General features: G+C 38.4%; 3 protein-coding genes across 3 annotated transcripts in view; all 3 read right to left on the bottom strand.

Annotated features, from left to right (window-relative positions):
* Window positions 1–50: 50 nt before the first annotated feature.
* On the bottom strand, window positions 51–3,998 carry srp14 (signal recognition particle 14). The gene is made up of 5 exons (XM_060880177.1): window positions 3,840–3,998; window positions 2,256–2,328; window positions 1,625–1,737; window positions 1,417–1,449; window positions 51–858 (listed from the first exon to the last, which is right to left on the bottom strand). The coding sequence occupies exons 1-5, from the start codon at window positions 3,861–3,863 to the stop codon at window positions 769–771; spliced, it is 333 nt and encodes a 110-aa protein (XP_060736160.1). The 5' UTR covers window positions 3,864–3,998; the 3' UTR covers window positions 51–768.
* A 1,908-nt stretch (window positions 3,999–5,906) lies between these two features.
* On the bottom strand, window positions 5,907–13,273 carry LOC132852760 (5'-3' exonuclease PLD4). The gene is made up of 12 exons (XM_060880173.1): window positions 13,140–13,273; window positions 11,987–12,209; window positions 11,801–11,885; window positions 11,525–11,709; window positions 11,111–11,294; window positions 10,003–10,123; window positions 9,764–9,891; window positions 9,464–9,664; window positions 7,179–7,318; window positions 6,910–7,075; window positions 6,655–6,748; window positions 5,907–6,439 (listed from the first exon to the last, which is right to left on the bottom strand). Exons 2-12 carry the CDS (start codon window positions 11,992–11,994, stop codon window positions 6,240–6,242), a joined length of 1,512 nt encoding a protein of 503 aa, XP_060736156.1. The 5' UTR covers window positions 11,995–12,209; window positions 13,140–13,273; the 3' UTR covers window positions 5,907–6,239.
* Window positions 12,521–14,853, bottom strand: part of cep170ba (centrosomal protein 170Ba) — a 30,986-nt gene continuing 28,653 nt past the window's right edge. The window contains exon 19 of the mRNA XM_060880172.1: window positions 12,521–14,300. Within this exon, the coding sequence (XP_060736155.1) occupies window positions 14,104–14,300 (197 nt within the window). The 3' untranslated portion in view covers window positions 12,521–14,103. The remainder of the gene's footprint in view (window positions 14,301–14,853) is intronic.

The raw sequence follows: 14,853 nt of genomic DNA, 5'->3' as shown, positions 1-14,853 counted from the left end.
TAAATTAGCCTGACAAATAATCCAAAGGAAAAAAAAGCATCAGCCAGTGCTGGACTGGGATATTTATTTAATTTGAACTCAAAATAAGTTAACAGCTCATCTAAACATTGTGATGCTTCTCATTGCACGGTTTGGGCCAACAACAGAAACTACATAAACTGTAAACCTAGAAATCCATTTTGTTGCCTTGGTTTGTGACAAAACGCAGAAAAGGGAGCAAAAAGTGTCATCAAGGCACAAATATCGATTGGGACAAATTATTTAGGGAAAACTCTAGTAATAAACAAAAGTATCTCGCAGCATAAAAATGTAAATACTCAAGTCAAGAGTATTTACAGTATTGTAAATACTCAAGTCAAAAACAAATCTGTACGTTGTATCCTGGACATTTATAGACAAACGTATGACACAAGGAGCAGATGCTAGTGATTGTTTTAAGACGAATAAAAAAAAAAACAACGAAAGTTTATTTAAAAAAAAATTTAAAAAGGAAGAAGTAGCTTGAAATCAAAGACAGCAACATCATATGGCACCACCGACTTATACCCGATGATTGTGGCAAAATCTTGACCGAGCAAACAGTTCCAAACAGGGACGATGTCAAGATAATATTCGGGCAGATAAAACAACGTCCACTCCTTTGGTTCCTTTAGAGTGCCACACAGCTGCCATGAAGCTGTCGAGGTCAGGGCACGGGTGAGTACTGGATGTCAGGTGGTCTGGCTGAATGAACAGCTCCTCTCTCTACTTGGGATTTTTTTTTTTCATTCACTGTGTAGCTTTAGTCTTCTTACTTTTACTCTTCTTGTCTTTCTTCTTTAAGCCGTCCATGTGTGCTCTCAATAAATTGGAGTACGCCTGCGCCGATGAAAGAGAACAATCTTTAAGACTAAGATTATGACATAGAACCAAGTGTAATGCATAAAGATGGATGTCAGCTTGGTTTGATTTCAGTCTACAGATGCAATACTCGAGAAGAAAAAAAAAAAAAGATAATCCTGTTGTGCGCACAATCCAAAAGAGATGTACTACAACCCACAACCCACATGCACAGTGTTTGCTTCCATTACAGCAAAAGAGAAAAAGAAATTGTTGCTTAATATTTACAAATTTAAAGCATTTATAAATGCTGAAATAAAAAGGAATTACAAATAAATTTTGCACTTTGTATAATGTGTCATGTAGGTTACACATTTTGTTGTAGTTTGTCATTTCCACAAAAGAAAAAATGAAAATTTTGAAAATTTGCTGGATCCATAGAAATATTTATTTTAAGGAAATATTAGATGCCGCATTAAACATTTACAGCTTCATGCCTTTGGTCTGTTTTTATATAAATTTTATGTGTATCATATATGGCAATTCTTGAAACCTTCTTAGTCAAACTTAAACATGAGGAGGAGGAAACATACTCACCATCTGAAATTTTATTACTTCTTTAGTGCTCACCTGAAAAATGTAAAGTGAGATGTGTCTTAAATACACGTTACATATCACATTAAGTCAGGAACAGCCAGTAAGCGTCTTACGAACACACACGCGCTCTCACACACTTTCCTCTCTCATCTTTCCACACTTTAGGTCATTAATGTGCACTGATTTAGGGTTTAAACCTCAAACTCACCACTGTGCTAATTTTCTTCTTGCCATCTGATGCCCGGATGAGACATTTATTGTCGGCTGGATCGAATGTCTCTGGGTGGCCTTTTCTTGGCACCGGCTTTGTTCTTCCGTCATCTGAATACAAACAGAAATGGTCTGATGATTGCGTGTGTTTATTGACGACTGAGGCATGTGTACTAAACGGGATCATTTTGAGAGGAACACAAGAACACAGTCTGACAGATTCCTAAATGGCCTCAATGTTTGTCAGCAAATGTGTGCATACCTTTATGGCATAATAAAGACCAACCAAAGTTATTTGTTTAGAAGTGTGCATCGACATTTCTAAATATATTAATATAGATATTCTACAATAACTTGCATATTAAAGTGGCACTAGGGTGCAGCAGGTTGTGTTGCTGTCTTCATCCTCTTGCTGGCAGGTCAATTTGATCTGTTAAAGCGCCTCAGAATTGCTTCAATTGTGTAACCTTAACCCCTGTGCATCTCATCTGAACAGTTTTTTGCATCATTTCAGGTGTAATCTTTGCCCCATATTCACACTGTGTTGTCCACTAAACAGCACCTTCTTCAGATCTGACTTGGACACGAGAGGATTGCGGTAGGATGCGTCAAAGTTGTTAAGCACTTACATTTCTTTAAGGTGATCACCACGCTGCCGCTGGTCCTGCACTTCTGGAAGAGGCGCGTGAGTTCAGTGAGAAACTGCAGGAAAGCCAAGAGACACAGCATCACAATAAAGCCAAGTCAAATGGCCACACACACAGTCCTGATTTAACACACACACTAATCTACATCTTTCAGACTAGGGGTTTCATAATAAAAAAAGCATTTTATTTTACCTATTACTCTTTAGGTCATTTGTTTAAAACAGTTCTCATCGTTGTAAATGTTACATCGTTACCTCTGGTTTCACTACTAATATAATCATAATTTTAAATCATACACCAATGTGAAGGAACTGACAGAAGAACAGGGGACTGATGACCGAAATAAAACAAAGTAACACTGCATATACATATATACACATACATAAATACATATATATAGTATGTATTGCCTCACTGCACTTGAACATCACAAATATGAAAGAATGTACAGTTTTACACACATTATCTATGCAACCCAGCATGTGGCCGTAGCACAACGCATACAGACATGCACATACAAATCAAGAGCTTCAGTTAATGTTTACGCCGGACGTCAGAATGGATGAAAACATGATCTGTGTGACATGATCTGTGTGACGCGGTTGTTGGTAGGAGATGCGCTGGTTTGAGTGGGTCACAAGCTTCTGATCACTTGAAGTTTTCACACACAACAGTCTCTAAAGATTATACAGAAAAAACAAGCAAGCAACAAGTTCTGTCGGTGGACACCTTAAAACGTCTCAGGAAAATGACGACATTAGTTCAAGCTGCAAGCAAATACAGAGCAAAGACTAAAGATAAAGACTGCTGTGTGTGAAAAGTCACGTAGATCAGCAGTTCCTAAATACTCAAACCAGCCCATTTGACACTAAAATTTAAAATCAGTTTTTTTTTTTTTAAATTTATTTTAACATTTTCAACCCATTCTGATGTTTGCTGTAAACATCCCCTGAAGCTCTTAAACTGGATCTGCATGATCTTCTGTAATGACAATAATAAATGTAAACAAATTTGTTAGATTATTTCAGAGTGAAAAAAAAATAAGCATAGTATCTTCCCTAAATAAACATAAAAAATACAAGCTTTTTTTTATTTAATTATACATAAGGAAAGACAAGGATGAGATGTAACAGCTTGTCGAGCAAAAATCTGTTAATCTTTTGTACTTTAAGCTTCATTTATTAATATATATAAAAATAAATAAATAAATAAATAAATAAAGGGTTCTGCATTTTGTTACTAAAGTAAATAAATTAAGTTCACATTATCAGCATCTACCAACATCTACAGGAGGGATATTACCTGAACTACGTTATATTATATTATGTTATATTATATTATATTATATAACTCTAAACTCTGCTGCTGATAAATAAAAAGAAGTATTTTATTAGTTTAACTGGAAATGAGCCCATGTTAGTGGCCAAACCTCTGAGGTAATTAGCTTCCATGCTAACTCACCTCAGCTTTACATGCACTCTGAACTTTATACTAAAGCTGTTAAATCTCCGAATCATAATTTAACACCAAACTGACCTCATAAACGCAATTTAAACCTTTTCTTACCGCGTCGTTTTCTAACAGCACCATGTTGTTCTGTACAAACAGAGCAGTTCACTCGAAGCCGAACAGCTCCACTGAAAGCACACGTCGCTTTTGCGGTCCCTCAGACTGAGTAATAAAATCGTTACTGCCCCCTGTCGGTGCCCTCCAGATAAGACAAGTGATCGTCAACAAGGTTTCTTAAGGCTTTCTGCAGCCAGGAAGCAATTAAACGTTAAAATAAATCACATGCACCACCTCAGCATTGATCTTTTTCATGACCCTAATCCAATCCACCTTAATGTTCAATTCAATTCAATTCAAATTTATTTGTATAGCGCTTTTAACAATTGACTTCGTCTCAAAGCAGCTTTACTGAACATAAACATAGAACAAAAGGTTATTATAAAGAATAATATAAAGATTACTATTAGATATATTTGAATGTGTTTGTATGTAGCTCCAATGAGCAAGTCTGAGGTGACTCAGGTGACTGTGGGCAGGAAAAACTCCCTTGAATGGAAGAGGAAGAAACCTTGAGAGGAACCAGACTCAATGGGGAACTTCATCCTCATACGGGTGACCCTCATCCTCATACGGGTGAACCCATCCTCATACGGGTGACCCTCATCCTCATACGGGTGAACCCATCCTCATACGGGTGACCCTCATCCTCATACGGGTGAACCCATCCTCATACGGGTGAACCTCATCCTCATACGGGTGAACACCTCCTCAAATGGGTGAACCTCATCCTCATACGGGTGAACACATCCTCATTAGAGTGAACCCATGCTCATACAGGTGAACCTCATTCTCATACGGGTGAACCTCATCCTCATCTGGGTGAACACATCCTCATACGGGTGAACACATCCTCATACGGGTGAACCCATCCTCATTAGAGTGAACCCATGCTCATACAGGTGAACCCATCCTCATACATGTGAACCCATCCTCATACGGGTGAACCCATCCTCATACGGGTGAACACATCCTCATACGGGTGAACCCATCCTCATTAGAGTGAACCCATGCTCATACAGGTGAACCCATCCTCATTAGAGTGAACCCATCCTCATTAGAGTGAACCCATCCTCATTAGAGTGAACCCATCCTCATACGGGTGAACCCATCCTCATACAGGTGAACACATCCTCATACGGGTGAACCCATCCTCATTAGAGTGAACCCATCCTCATACGGGTGAACCCATCCTCATACGGGTGAACCCATCCTCATTTGGGTGACTGTGTCTATAAAGATTCTCGGTTATCCAGGAAAGGTGATCTGGAAGTTGAGTCATGTCAGCTAGACTTCTTTCTTTGTTAGGTTGTAAAGTTTCTCTATTCAAGGATCTTACGATACAGGCAAGAGAAGATCCTTAACCCTGGAGGACGTAATTGCTTGGAACCCTGGAAATTTCCTTCTGACTGAAGAAGCTGAACGGATGAGTAGTAAAATGTTTCAACCTAACAAGAAGGAAGTCCAGCTGATGACTCAAAGTCCAGCTAATTCAAGTATTGTAATATTCCAATATTCTTTATTTATATTTGTTAGAACATGTGGCATTTTGCGTATTTTCTCCTTCAGTGGGCTTTCTACCACTGTATAAAAACATGCAGATTGGAGTGTCTTGTAATTCAGAGAAAATGTAATAGTGAGTTACTAAGAGCAAGACTGTGTGTGTGTGTGTGTGTGTGTGTGTGTGTGTGTGTGAGTGTGAGTGTGAGTGTGAGTGAGAGAGAGAATATGATTATGAATGAATGGATGATTGGTAAAGCCATTATTTCTCCCACTTTGTGCAAATGGGACAGGGTCATGGTGGATACTAAATCCTGAAGCCCAGGATAAATTGCTTACTAAAGATGAATCCATGAACAATAATATTCTGGCTAGTTATTTTTAGGCACATATATACACAAGTATATTAAGGAACATATTAAATCCACGCAGATATTATTTATAGGTCTATTTATTTAGTTTTGTGCGCTTATCAAATTGAGTGTCAACGTATAATTCAGGAAGGTGGGTTCCAAACATCATGGACCCTCTGTCTCTGCTTCAAGTAATCCACTCTGAAAACAATGATTTTAATTTTTGACATCAGTGATATTTAATATTTACATGCTACATGATTTACAATATTCATCTGATTTATTTTCTCTCTAAACGTCTATTGCTTTATTCAGTCAAGGCTGCTATATCGAGCCTGTTCATTTTGATGTTAAACTGTGTCAGTCCTCACCTCATCCTTTCTCACCTGCATGAAATGACTGTTACTGGTAATTTAAAATTAATAAATCCCCATAAAATGTAACTTACAGACAAGCATTATATAATGTGCAGCATTTCATTGTATCATTACAGTTCATTTCACCTTGTGTAGTAAAACCTTTTAATACTAATACTGATATTGTCTATTTATGCTTTAGAAAAAGCACAGTCAGGGTTGTGGCCCAGTTTTTCAAGTGGCACAGCAAATTTGGAGTCCCAGTCTCGCTCAAACACAGCACTCAGCTGCCCCACTAATGTGTCTCCAGGTGAATGCAAACCGTCTTGAGAAACCACCAACCCGACACCAGCGGTGGTGTTGAAGTAGTCGGCAGACCAGTTAGAAGTTCCTGTGAAACAAACGTATTCAGTCTAGATTTGGAGAGTACAACATTGTGTATGTTTGGTAACGATAATATATTTATGATTTAATCGAGATTATAATTCATTACGTTGATTAATAAATAGATACTGTGCTGTTTTGGATTGTTTTGTCACTGATTGACAATGCGACATTTCAAACTAAATGAAACTAAACGAAACATCTCGGAAGTCCGTAACTCACCTATGTATGCCACGTTATCTGTCACCATATATTTGTTGTGATTTATTCTGGTGTAGGGAATAGTCTCGTTACCCATTGGAACAATGTAGAGTCTCTGTAGGATGAGATAATATTGCATTCACATTGACTGTAGCCCTAATAAGAGCTGAAAATTCATTCAAATTCTGAATATACTACATAATATACTGATCTACATTGAATGTACAGTATCTGATAGAAAGCAATAGTCTCCACTGAAGCTCCTTCTTATCTTACCACTTCTATCCTGATGTTGTCAGATGTGGACTTCAGGGCATTGATGGACTTGAGGAAGGGGAATACAGAGGGGTCGCTGTCACGGCCACAGCTGATCATGAGACGCACTGTAACATTCCGCTCAAACACTGCCTGTATTAGTGCATTTTCAATAACTGGCCAGTATCTACACAGGCAAAAAAGAAAAAGCATGCAAACCTTCTTTTTTTATACAAAAAAAAAAAAAAAAAGACAAAAACAAGATCCATTACAATGTAATCAAGGTTTACTTGTGACGATAGTAGAACTTGAAGGCAGGAAAATATTCCATAACTGCTACATGAATGAAACGCTCCGCCTGGCTGAACACGGACAAAATGGCATCTAGGTCCTTGGTGCGTGAGTCCGGACAGAAGGCAGGAGGGGAATTCTGAGTTAAAGGGAAGAAAGGAACTGTCATATGAGGTGACAAAATAAAGGCCACAATACAAAATATTTTTAATGTTTTAATGTTTCTTTTTTGGCCAATATTCTAATTAAATCATATCAAAATCCAATTGGCACTGTGTTTGAACTGCTGTTGCGGTGGCCAGCTTTGTGTTTAGCTCTTCATCAGAGAACATTTGAAGACCTTGGAGGAAATTAGTGTTAAATCTTTACTCACTCACTCACTCATTTTCTACCGCTTATCCGAACTACCTCGGGTCACGGGGAGCCTGTGCCTATCTCAGGCGTCATCGGGCATCAAGACAGGATACACCCTGGACGGAGTGCCAACCCATCACAGGGCACACACACTCTCATTCACTCACGCAATCACACACTACGGACAATTTTCCAGAGATGCCAATCAACCTACCATGTATGTCTTTGGACCGGGGAAGGAAACCGGAGTACCCGGAGGAAACCCCGAGGCACAGGGAGAACATGCAAACTCCATACACACAAGGCGGAGGCGGGAATCGAACCCCCAACCCTGGAGGTGTGAGGCAAACGTGCTAACCCCTAAGCCATCGTGCCCCCCTGTTAAATCTATAATGAACTCAAATTACAGCTCTAAGTTGCTCAGGAGCTCTTGGTTGCAAAATTCCACTTGACCATAATCAGTTATTTACAGTCCAGTGTCACCCAAATGAGGAGGGGTTTCCTTCTGATCGCCGGTTCCTCTCAAGGTTTCTTCCTCATATTATCTAAGGTAGTTTTTCCTCTCCACGGACACCTCAGACCTGCTCATTAGGGATAAATATTAGAAATTAATATTCATTTCATTAGAAAATTTGTCATTTTTACTCTGTTTTATACATTTCTGTAAAGCTGCTTTGAGACAATGTTCATAGTTCAAAACACTGTACAAATAAACTGAAGTGAATTGAATCCCATTCCAGTTTTGCTGTTATAATAACCTCCAATCTTCTGGGGCTGCTTTCCAGTAGATGTTCTAAGGAGGCTGTGGGGATTTCCCTAGATGAGGATGGGTTCCCTTTTGAGTCTGCTTCCTCTCAAGGTTTCGTTCTCATATCATCTGAATAATCTCCTTCGTATCAAGGGAAGAATCCCCTGCATGTTCATTAGGGATACATGTAGCAGGATGGCAGGATGGCAGGATGGCGGCACGGCAGTAGCACACAGCGGCCACTCCGGATTCAATGCGGTGCTATTTACGTTTTATTAAGGTTTTATTTACGGTTTTATTGTCGTTTATGTATTGTATTTTTTGTACTTTTTGTATTGTCTTGTAACTTTTCGTCTGCACTGTCTTTTGTCCTGCACTGTCTTGTCTGTCTTGTCCTGCACTGTTTGCACCAGGTTGCACAGTTGCACTTTATGTGGCTAGGACTACTTACAAGTCCTTAGCTCTTTGTTTTATGTAGCACCACGATCCTGGAGAAACGTTGTCTCATTTCACTGTGTACTGCAACAGCTATATATGGTTGAAATGACAATAAAAGCTTCTTGACTTGACTAGATTTAAAACTTACAGTACATATGAAAAATAAATCTGTCATTCTCTTTAAAATATTTTGCATTAGCATAATCAAAAAAAGCACCTGAAAACAAAAGTGTTGAGCTAGAGCTAAGCTCAAATACAAAATACTAGCTGGTAACTGCCTTAAAAACAACTGAACAATGTGGTCCTGATTATCTACAGTAGCACTCAGCTATTGAGTAATATTATCATAAGACAACCTTATGTATAATCATTGCCATATTGCTCAATGTGAGCTGCAATCAGGTGCCTGACATTCTCTATGATCACACTCTCAGTGAACTGAACTATAAATTACACTCAGGCACAAGTCTTTTCATTTTATTAAGCGTTCAATAATTAAACGAATGCTAAGATGAATTGAAGATATTCAAATATCTGAATATCAGTGACTATCCCTAGTTCTTACTTACAGTATGTACCCAAGTATGTAAAAATAAATAAATAAATAAATTAAAAAAACATGGCTCAGTTAGAACACCTACTTCTAAGTAGCTAAGCCAACACACACACACACACACACACACACACACACACACACACACACACACGGTTAAAAAAAAAAAATCAAAGCCATAGAATATGTACCGAGATGTAGACTCTACTTGGAACACCACTAAGGTTCACATGAAGAGGCTGGTCCATATTGATGGACGTGTCATAAGAAGAGGGCCAGGGATCAGGGATCGTAGCATTGCTGTGTCCCATATCCCAGTAGGATTGGAAGATCTTATGGAGGTCTGTGGCCAGACTGGTGCAGTTGTAAATCACCACTCCGAGTTCCTTCACCTTCAATTAAAAAGAGATAAAAAATAAATGTAAAACGGGTTAGCTGTCTATAAACATGCCACCAAACACAGAGCTGATCCCCTGATTCGGCTTCTATACCTGCGTCAATGCTCTCCAGTCCATGTTGGCGCTGCCGATGTAGATATGTCGCTTGTCCACAATCCAGAACTTACTGTGAAGAATTCCTCGGGTCAGTTTGCCAAAGTTAACTCGTCTCACATGGACTCCTACAAAACGAAGCAGCGAGAACCTAGAACCTCATTACAGACACAATGCATGAAGCTAACGTCTCATTACAGACTCAATGCAGAGCCACATGTGAATGTAGGAATCATGACCATGTTCTCTCAGAATGTCCAGGTCTGTGGAGTTCCTCGTCACGGAAGGGATGCTGCTCACAGCTCTCACGGACACGTTTTTTTTTGGCAGCGCTTTTAATTCTTCCAGTATGTCTCTACCCTGTAGCGTAAACATACACTGAATGAACAACACATTCATTTACATTCACAATTTAAATAACAGATGTTATAGTAAGGTAGATTTATATCAAGGCATTATTGTATAAAACAAGTTCTTTTTTAAAGGAGGACTTGTAAGGCAGATGATTCACACATATTAATAAAAAATAAATTTCTTAAAAAACAAAGTTTTTTAGGAAGGAGTCTCCAGTATCAAAAGTTGTAAATTTAAGTTTTCTGACACAAACGAGTCTCCTTGGTCATACGGCAAGCTGCATTTTTGCCTTAATATCAACCAGATTTTTTTATCTATTTATTTATTATTTATTGTGAAGCGCTTTTAACAATGAACACTGTCACTTAAGCCTTCTTTAGAACAAGAACAAACTTGATTTGCAGTTGTTGCATAACATACATTCATACCGCTTATCCAAACTACCTCGGGTCACGGGGAGCCTGTGCCTATCTCAGGCGTCATCGGGCATCAAGGCAGGATACACCCTGGACGGAGTGCCAACCCATCACAGGGCACACACACACACACTCTCACACTACGGACAATTTTTCCAGAGATGCCAATAAACCTACCATGCATGTCTTTGGACCGGGGGAGGAAACCGGAGTACCCGGAGGAAACCCCCGAGGCACGGGGAGAACATGCAAACTCCACACACACAAGGCGAAGGCGGGAATCGAACCCCGACCCTGGAGGTGTGAGGCGAACGTGCTAACCACTAAGCCACCGTGACCCCGTTGCATAACATTAAAAGTAAATGGATGAAATGTATATTTGTCATGGGGGGGAGATAATTATGTTTAGGACAGTTATGTGTAGATATTTGTAATATATCCCATTTCTTCTTTAGTCATGAACAGCTACATGACAGCATAAACATCATTGGCTTTATTTTACAATAAAGAATTCAATTTCCATGAGCTACATTTATCCAGTTAAAGACTGACAGTATATAGCTGAGTCACTACTCACAAACATGTCAGTGATGGACTTGACACCGATGTCTTCTCCAGTAAGAATCCAATAGAACGAGGCTATATCGATTTGCTTGCTCGCTGTAGACAGAAGGTCTTTCCACGCCTCGTACAGAGGCACTCCAAAACTGGCATTGGCTCCATAATCCATCCATAAAGGAATGCTCTCAACCACAACAGTCCTGTCCAATCAGAGTCACGTGAATAAAGATCGAAGAACATGAAGAAACCTCAACTGGAAAAAATAGCCCTTTATATAACTTTAAAAGCAAAGGTTTGTATATATTCATCTGCAGTGAAGTTTTCTGATGAACAAGTTCCTTCTAACAACATTCTACTTTGTTTACTTTGCCTGAAGACTGAACCTCCCCAGATAGAGAGTTGGATGATTTCTTCAGGGATGTAACCCTACCTGCACTCGTCCACATGATCACGTCGTTCATAATGTAGCTCTGGCTGATGTGTGGTGCTCTGATTCAAAGCTTTGTTAATATTTTCCTCATTTTTCATCACCTCTATCACAGCAATGGCGAGTAAACACCCGAGGATCGTCACACATCCTGTGGCCAATAGCAAGGTTTTAAGTCCACTCATACGCTGTAAAAGATACGACCACAGATAAAGGTACAGTAAGAGTAGAAAAAAAAAAAAAAAAAAAAACCTGAAACAATAGTAATACTCTACGTACCGGCTTTTTGGGAACATAATTGTCATGTAAAGATGTGTATGGAGAGGACAATTCATGGGTCTCTTTAAAAGTAGATTCGAATGATCTGTAGAAATTTGAAATTGATCCAAATCAACGTAACATCAAAAACACTTTGGAAGTGTTTTCTAGATTTTCTCCAAATAATAAAATAAACAGAGGACTTACGAGTACATGATAACAGCAGAGGTCTTGTGCGCCGGTCCTCGTCTCTGAATCAGTCACAAGCAATAATGTAATAATTAAAGCACCAGATTCTCTAGTTACTCTTCCTCTTTTCGGTTCTGTTTTTCGCCGATGTCAAACATCCAACATGCCAATAATACATCTGGGGTCAGTACAGCTGTTCCATTTTTCTATTTAAGCTCTTACATCCATCACCACGGCATACCTTAAACACACATGTTCATGTTTTATAAGTCTACATTTTATAAAGCACATAGATGTACGGTTTCATTGGTTTGTTTTTGGGATGCCTTTATATTCTATTTTATGGGAAATTCATTAAAATTCTCTGGACTTTCCAAAGACCACATTACAGCTGTAATTTGTGGACTCTCAATTTGTCATTTTATTGAGGGGGAAAAGTCCCTAAAAGCCCCAAAGTAAATCTACTGCATATCAGACAAGAAGGCTATCAGATTCAGTGACACTTCTGTTCTGTGATAAAGTAATAAAAGTTAGCAAACTCGCAAACACAAATGTTTTTAATTTCAGTTTAATTTGTGAAAAAGAACAAAAAAAATCCACAAATTTACAATATATACAAAATCATTAAAAAAATAATTATATATATATATCAGTATGATGACCGTACATTTTTACAGAGCTGCTAGGAAAGGCTTTTACATCAAACCATTGCATAAATTTGAAAATTGTAGTACTAGAATGACAAAACATCCATTTTTGCTGTATTTTGGCTTAACAAAAACATTATATATCTGGATACTTTTCATATCTGACAATTTAGAAAATTTAGCAAATCTGTGGTCATGTCAGCAGGCACATAACCATAAGTAGCCCTTTTATTTGTACGATTATCCGTTTCTCCTGTAACTCCTGTACCAATGACGCAATTTATATTGAGACTGATTAATGCAGGTCTCAGTAAACAAAATTGCTGGCTAAATTCTGAAACTTTGTCAAATTTCTTCTCCTCATATCCACCACATCTTAACCAACAGTGAGTATAAAGTTTTAAATACATTCAGTAAATGAAGTGTCTTGTGTTCACTTTCAAACAGAGAACCAGAACACAACACTCACACTGTCCAGGCACACAACCATCATTGCATATATGTACATAGTGTATGATACATACCTAATAAAGGTGGTCAGTGAGCTTGTCTTTAATCACAATAACAATCATAAGCTGATATCGGTGAAGGATCCTACAAGATATTACTGGAATTCTGGTGGCATAGTTTCCTTATTGCTTTGATTTCTAAGTTTCAGTTTCTCTTTCCCAGTGCATTTTATATTTCTCGGTAAAATGAAACCCACCAAGTATTTACTCTGTTTAAACACAGTACCAGGGAACAAGTTTTGGTAGATACAGAGGGACACGGGGTGTTGCTATTGTACATGAACACTTTGGTGATGGTCATAAGTATACAATAGTTTCATCAATTTCACATATAAATATATTTCAGCTTTAAAACCAACAGGCACACAGTGATTTAAAGAACAAGGAATGTCTTGCAAAAACAGAAGGGAGGAATTACAAATCAACTGGTTTGGTGTTTTTAAAACAAACTGGCTTTTTAGCGTTTAACAAAAGAATCAAAGTGCATACTTCACTATTTGTGACGATGTGGTAAAGAAAAACAAATCCACTTACGTAATACATACTTTATTATTGAATCCCATCATATAAAACACCCTAAATAATGCTGAATGCTTTTTTAAATAATTTTCACCTTGTTTCAATCACTGATTGTTTAACAAAATAATTCAAGTGAAATACAGTGTTGTTATAATAAATATTATACAGTACAAGCGTGGCACCCACAGATGTGACTGTACCTGATCTCCTAGCACTCAAGCAAGAACTAGCTTAATATTCTCAGCCCTGTATTGCTATGCAAGATGTGCTCTTTCACTCACACACACAAGCATGCATATAGTGTACACGCATGCTCATAAACACGCTCAAGTATAAATGCGCACATTAATACCAGACCCCAGTCTTAAGGCCACGCCAAGAACTGATTCTTACACCATTGTGTACAAATGAGCAGCTTTAATAGACATGGCAGTAGACGAACAACGTCCTTACTCTCGTGCTACAGAACCCTACCATCATTCCCCCTACCAAAGCGTCGAGCACTGGCTGTGGATGCTGCAGACCGCTGGGAAGCAGAGGCTCTCCAGTCTCTGGGAGAATCTCTGAGGCTGATTTGACCTGCTGATGAGTTGCTTGATACCGATGAAGACTTGACCGGATTTACATTTCCACTGGGTTCAATGACCGTGTTGATGACTGTAGAGAAAACAGATGTTATTGCAGTTTACCTAACAATAATTTGGATTGTTGGATTTGTACTACACTACACAGTCAATCCAGGATTGCGTGGAGATTATTATTATTATTTTTTTTTTAGACTGGTGTGCAAAAAGTGTGTTTGCAGAAAAGTCTTTCACCAGTAAAGGGATTTTGTGTAATGCACATTGCAATTATGTCACATGACATGTCTTGGCCCAAATCTGCATTAATTTTGAAAAATTGCAATCTCATCCAAATGACCCCGATTTTGCTTGATTTTGTGTTCATTTCTGTGAAGAGAAAAATGTGAAATCCTGGAGAGACTGAGTACAGTGCTGCTGAATTCTCCAATCTTTTGGTCAGAATGTGTTATAATGTGAAAGTGTTGTAACAACTCTTACACAGGAACTTGAATAGCAGACTATACGTGTGTGTATAAAATTTGTTTGCTATTTTACAGCAGAAAATGTAGATCAAATTTTGATTTGATTCGAATATTTCGCATTTAAAAAACGGACCTCGAGCGCACTTTAACGGTCAGCAAGTTTCC

The sequence above is a fragment of the Tachysurus vachellii genome, chromosome 10 (assembly GCF_030014155.1).
Source record: "Tachysurus vachellii isolate PV-2020 chromosome 10, HZAU_Pvac_v1, whole genome shotgun sequence".
NCBI classification, from domain to species: domain Eukaryota; kingdom Metazoa; phylum Chordata; class Actinopteri; order Siluriformes; family Bagridae; genus Tachysurus; species Tachysurus vachellii.
This window is presented reverse-complemented; position numbering and strand designations above follow the sequence as displayed.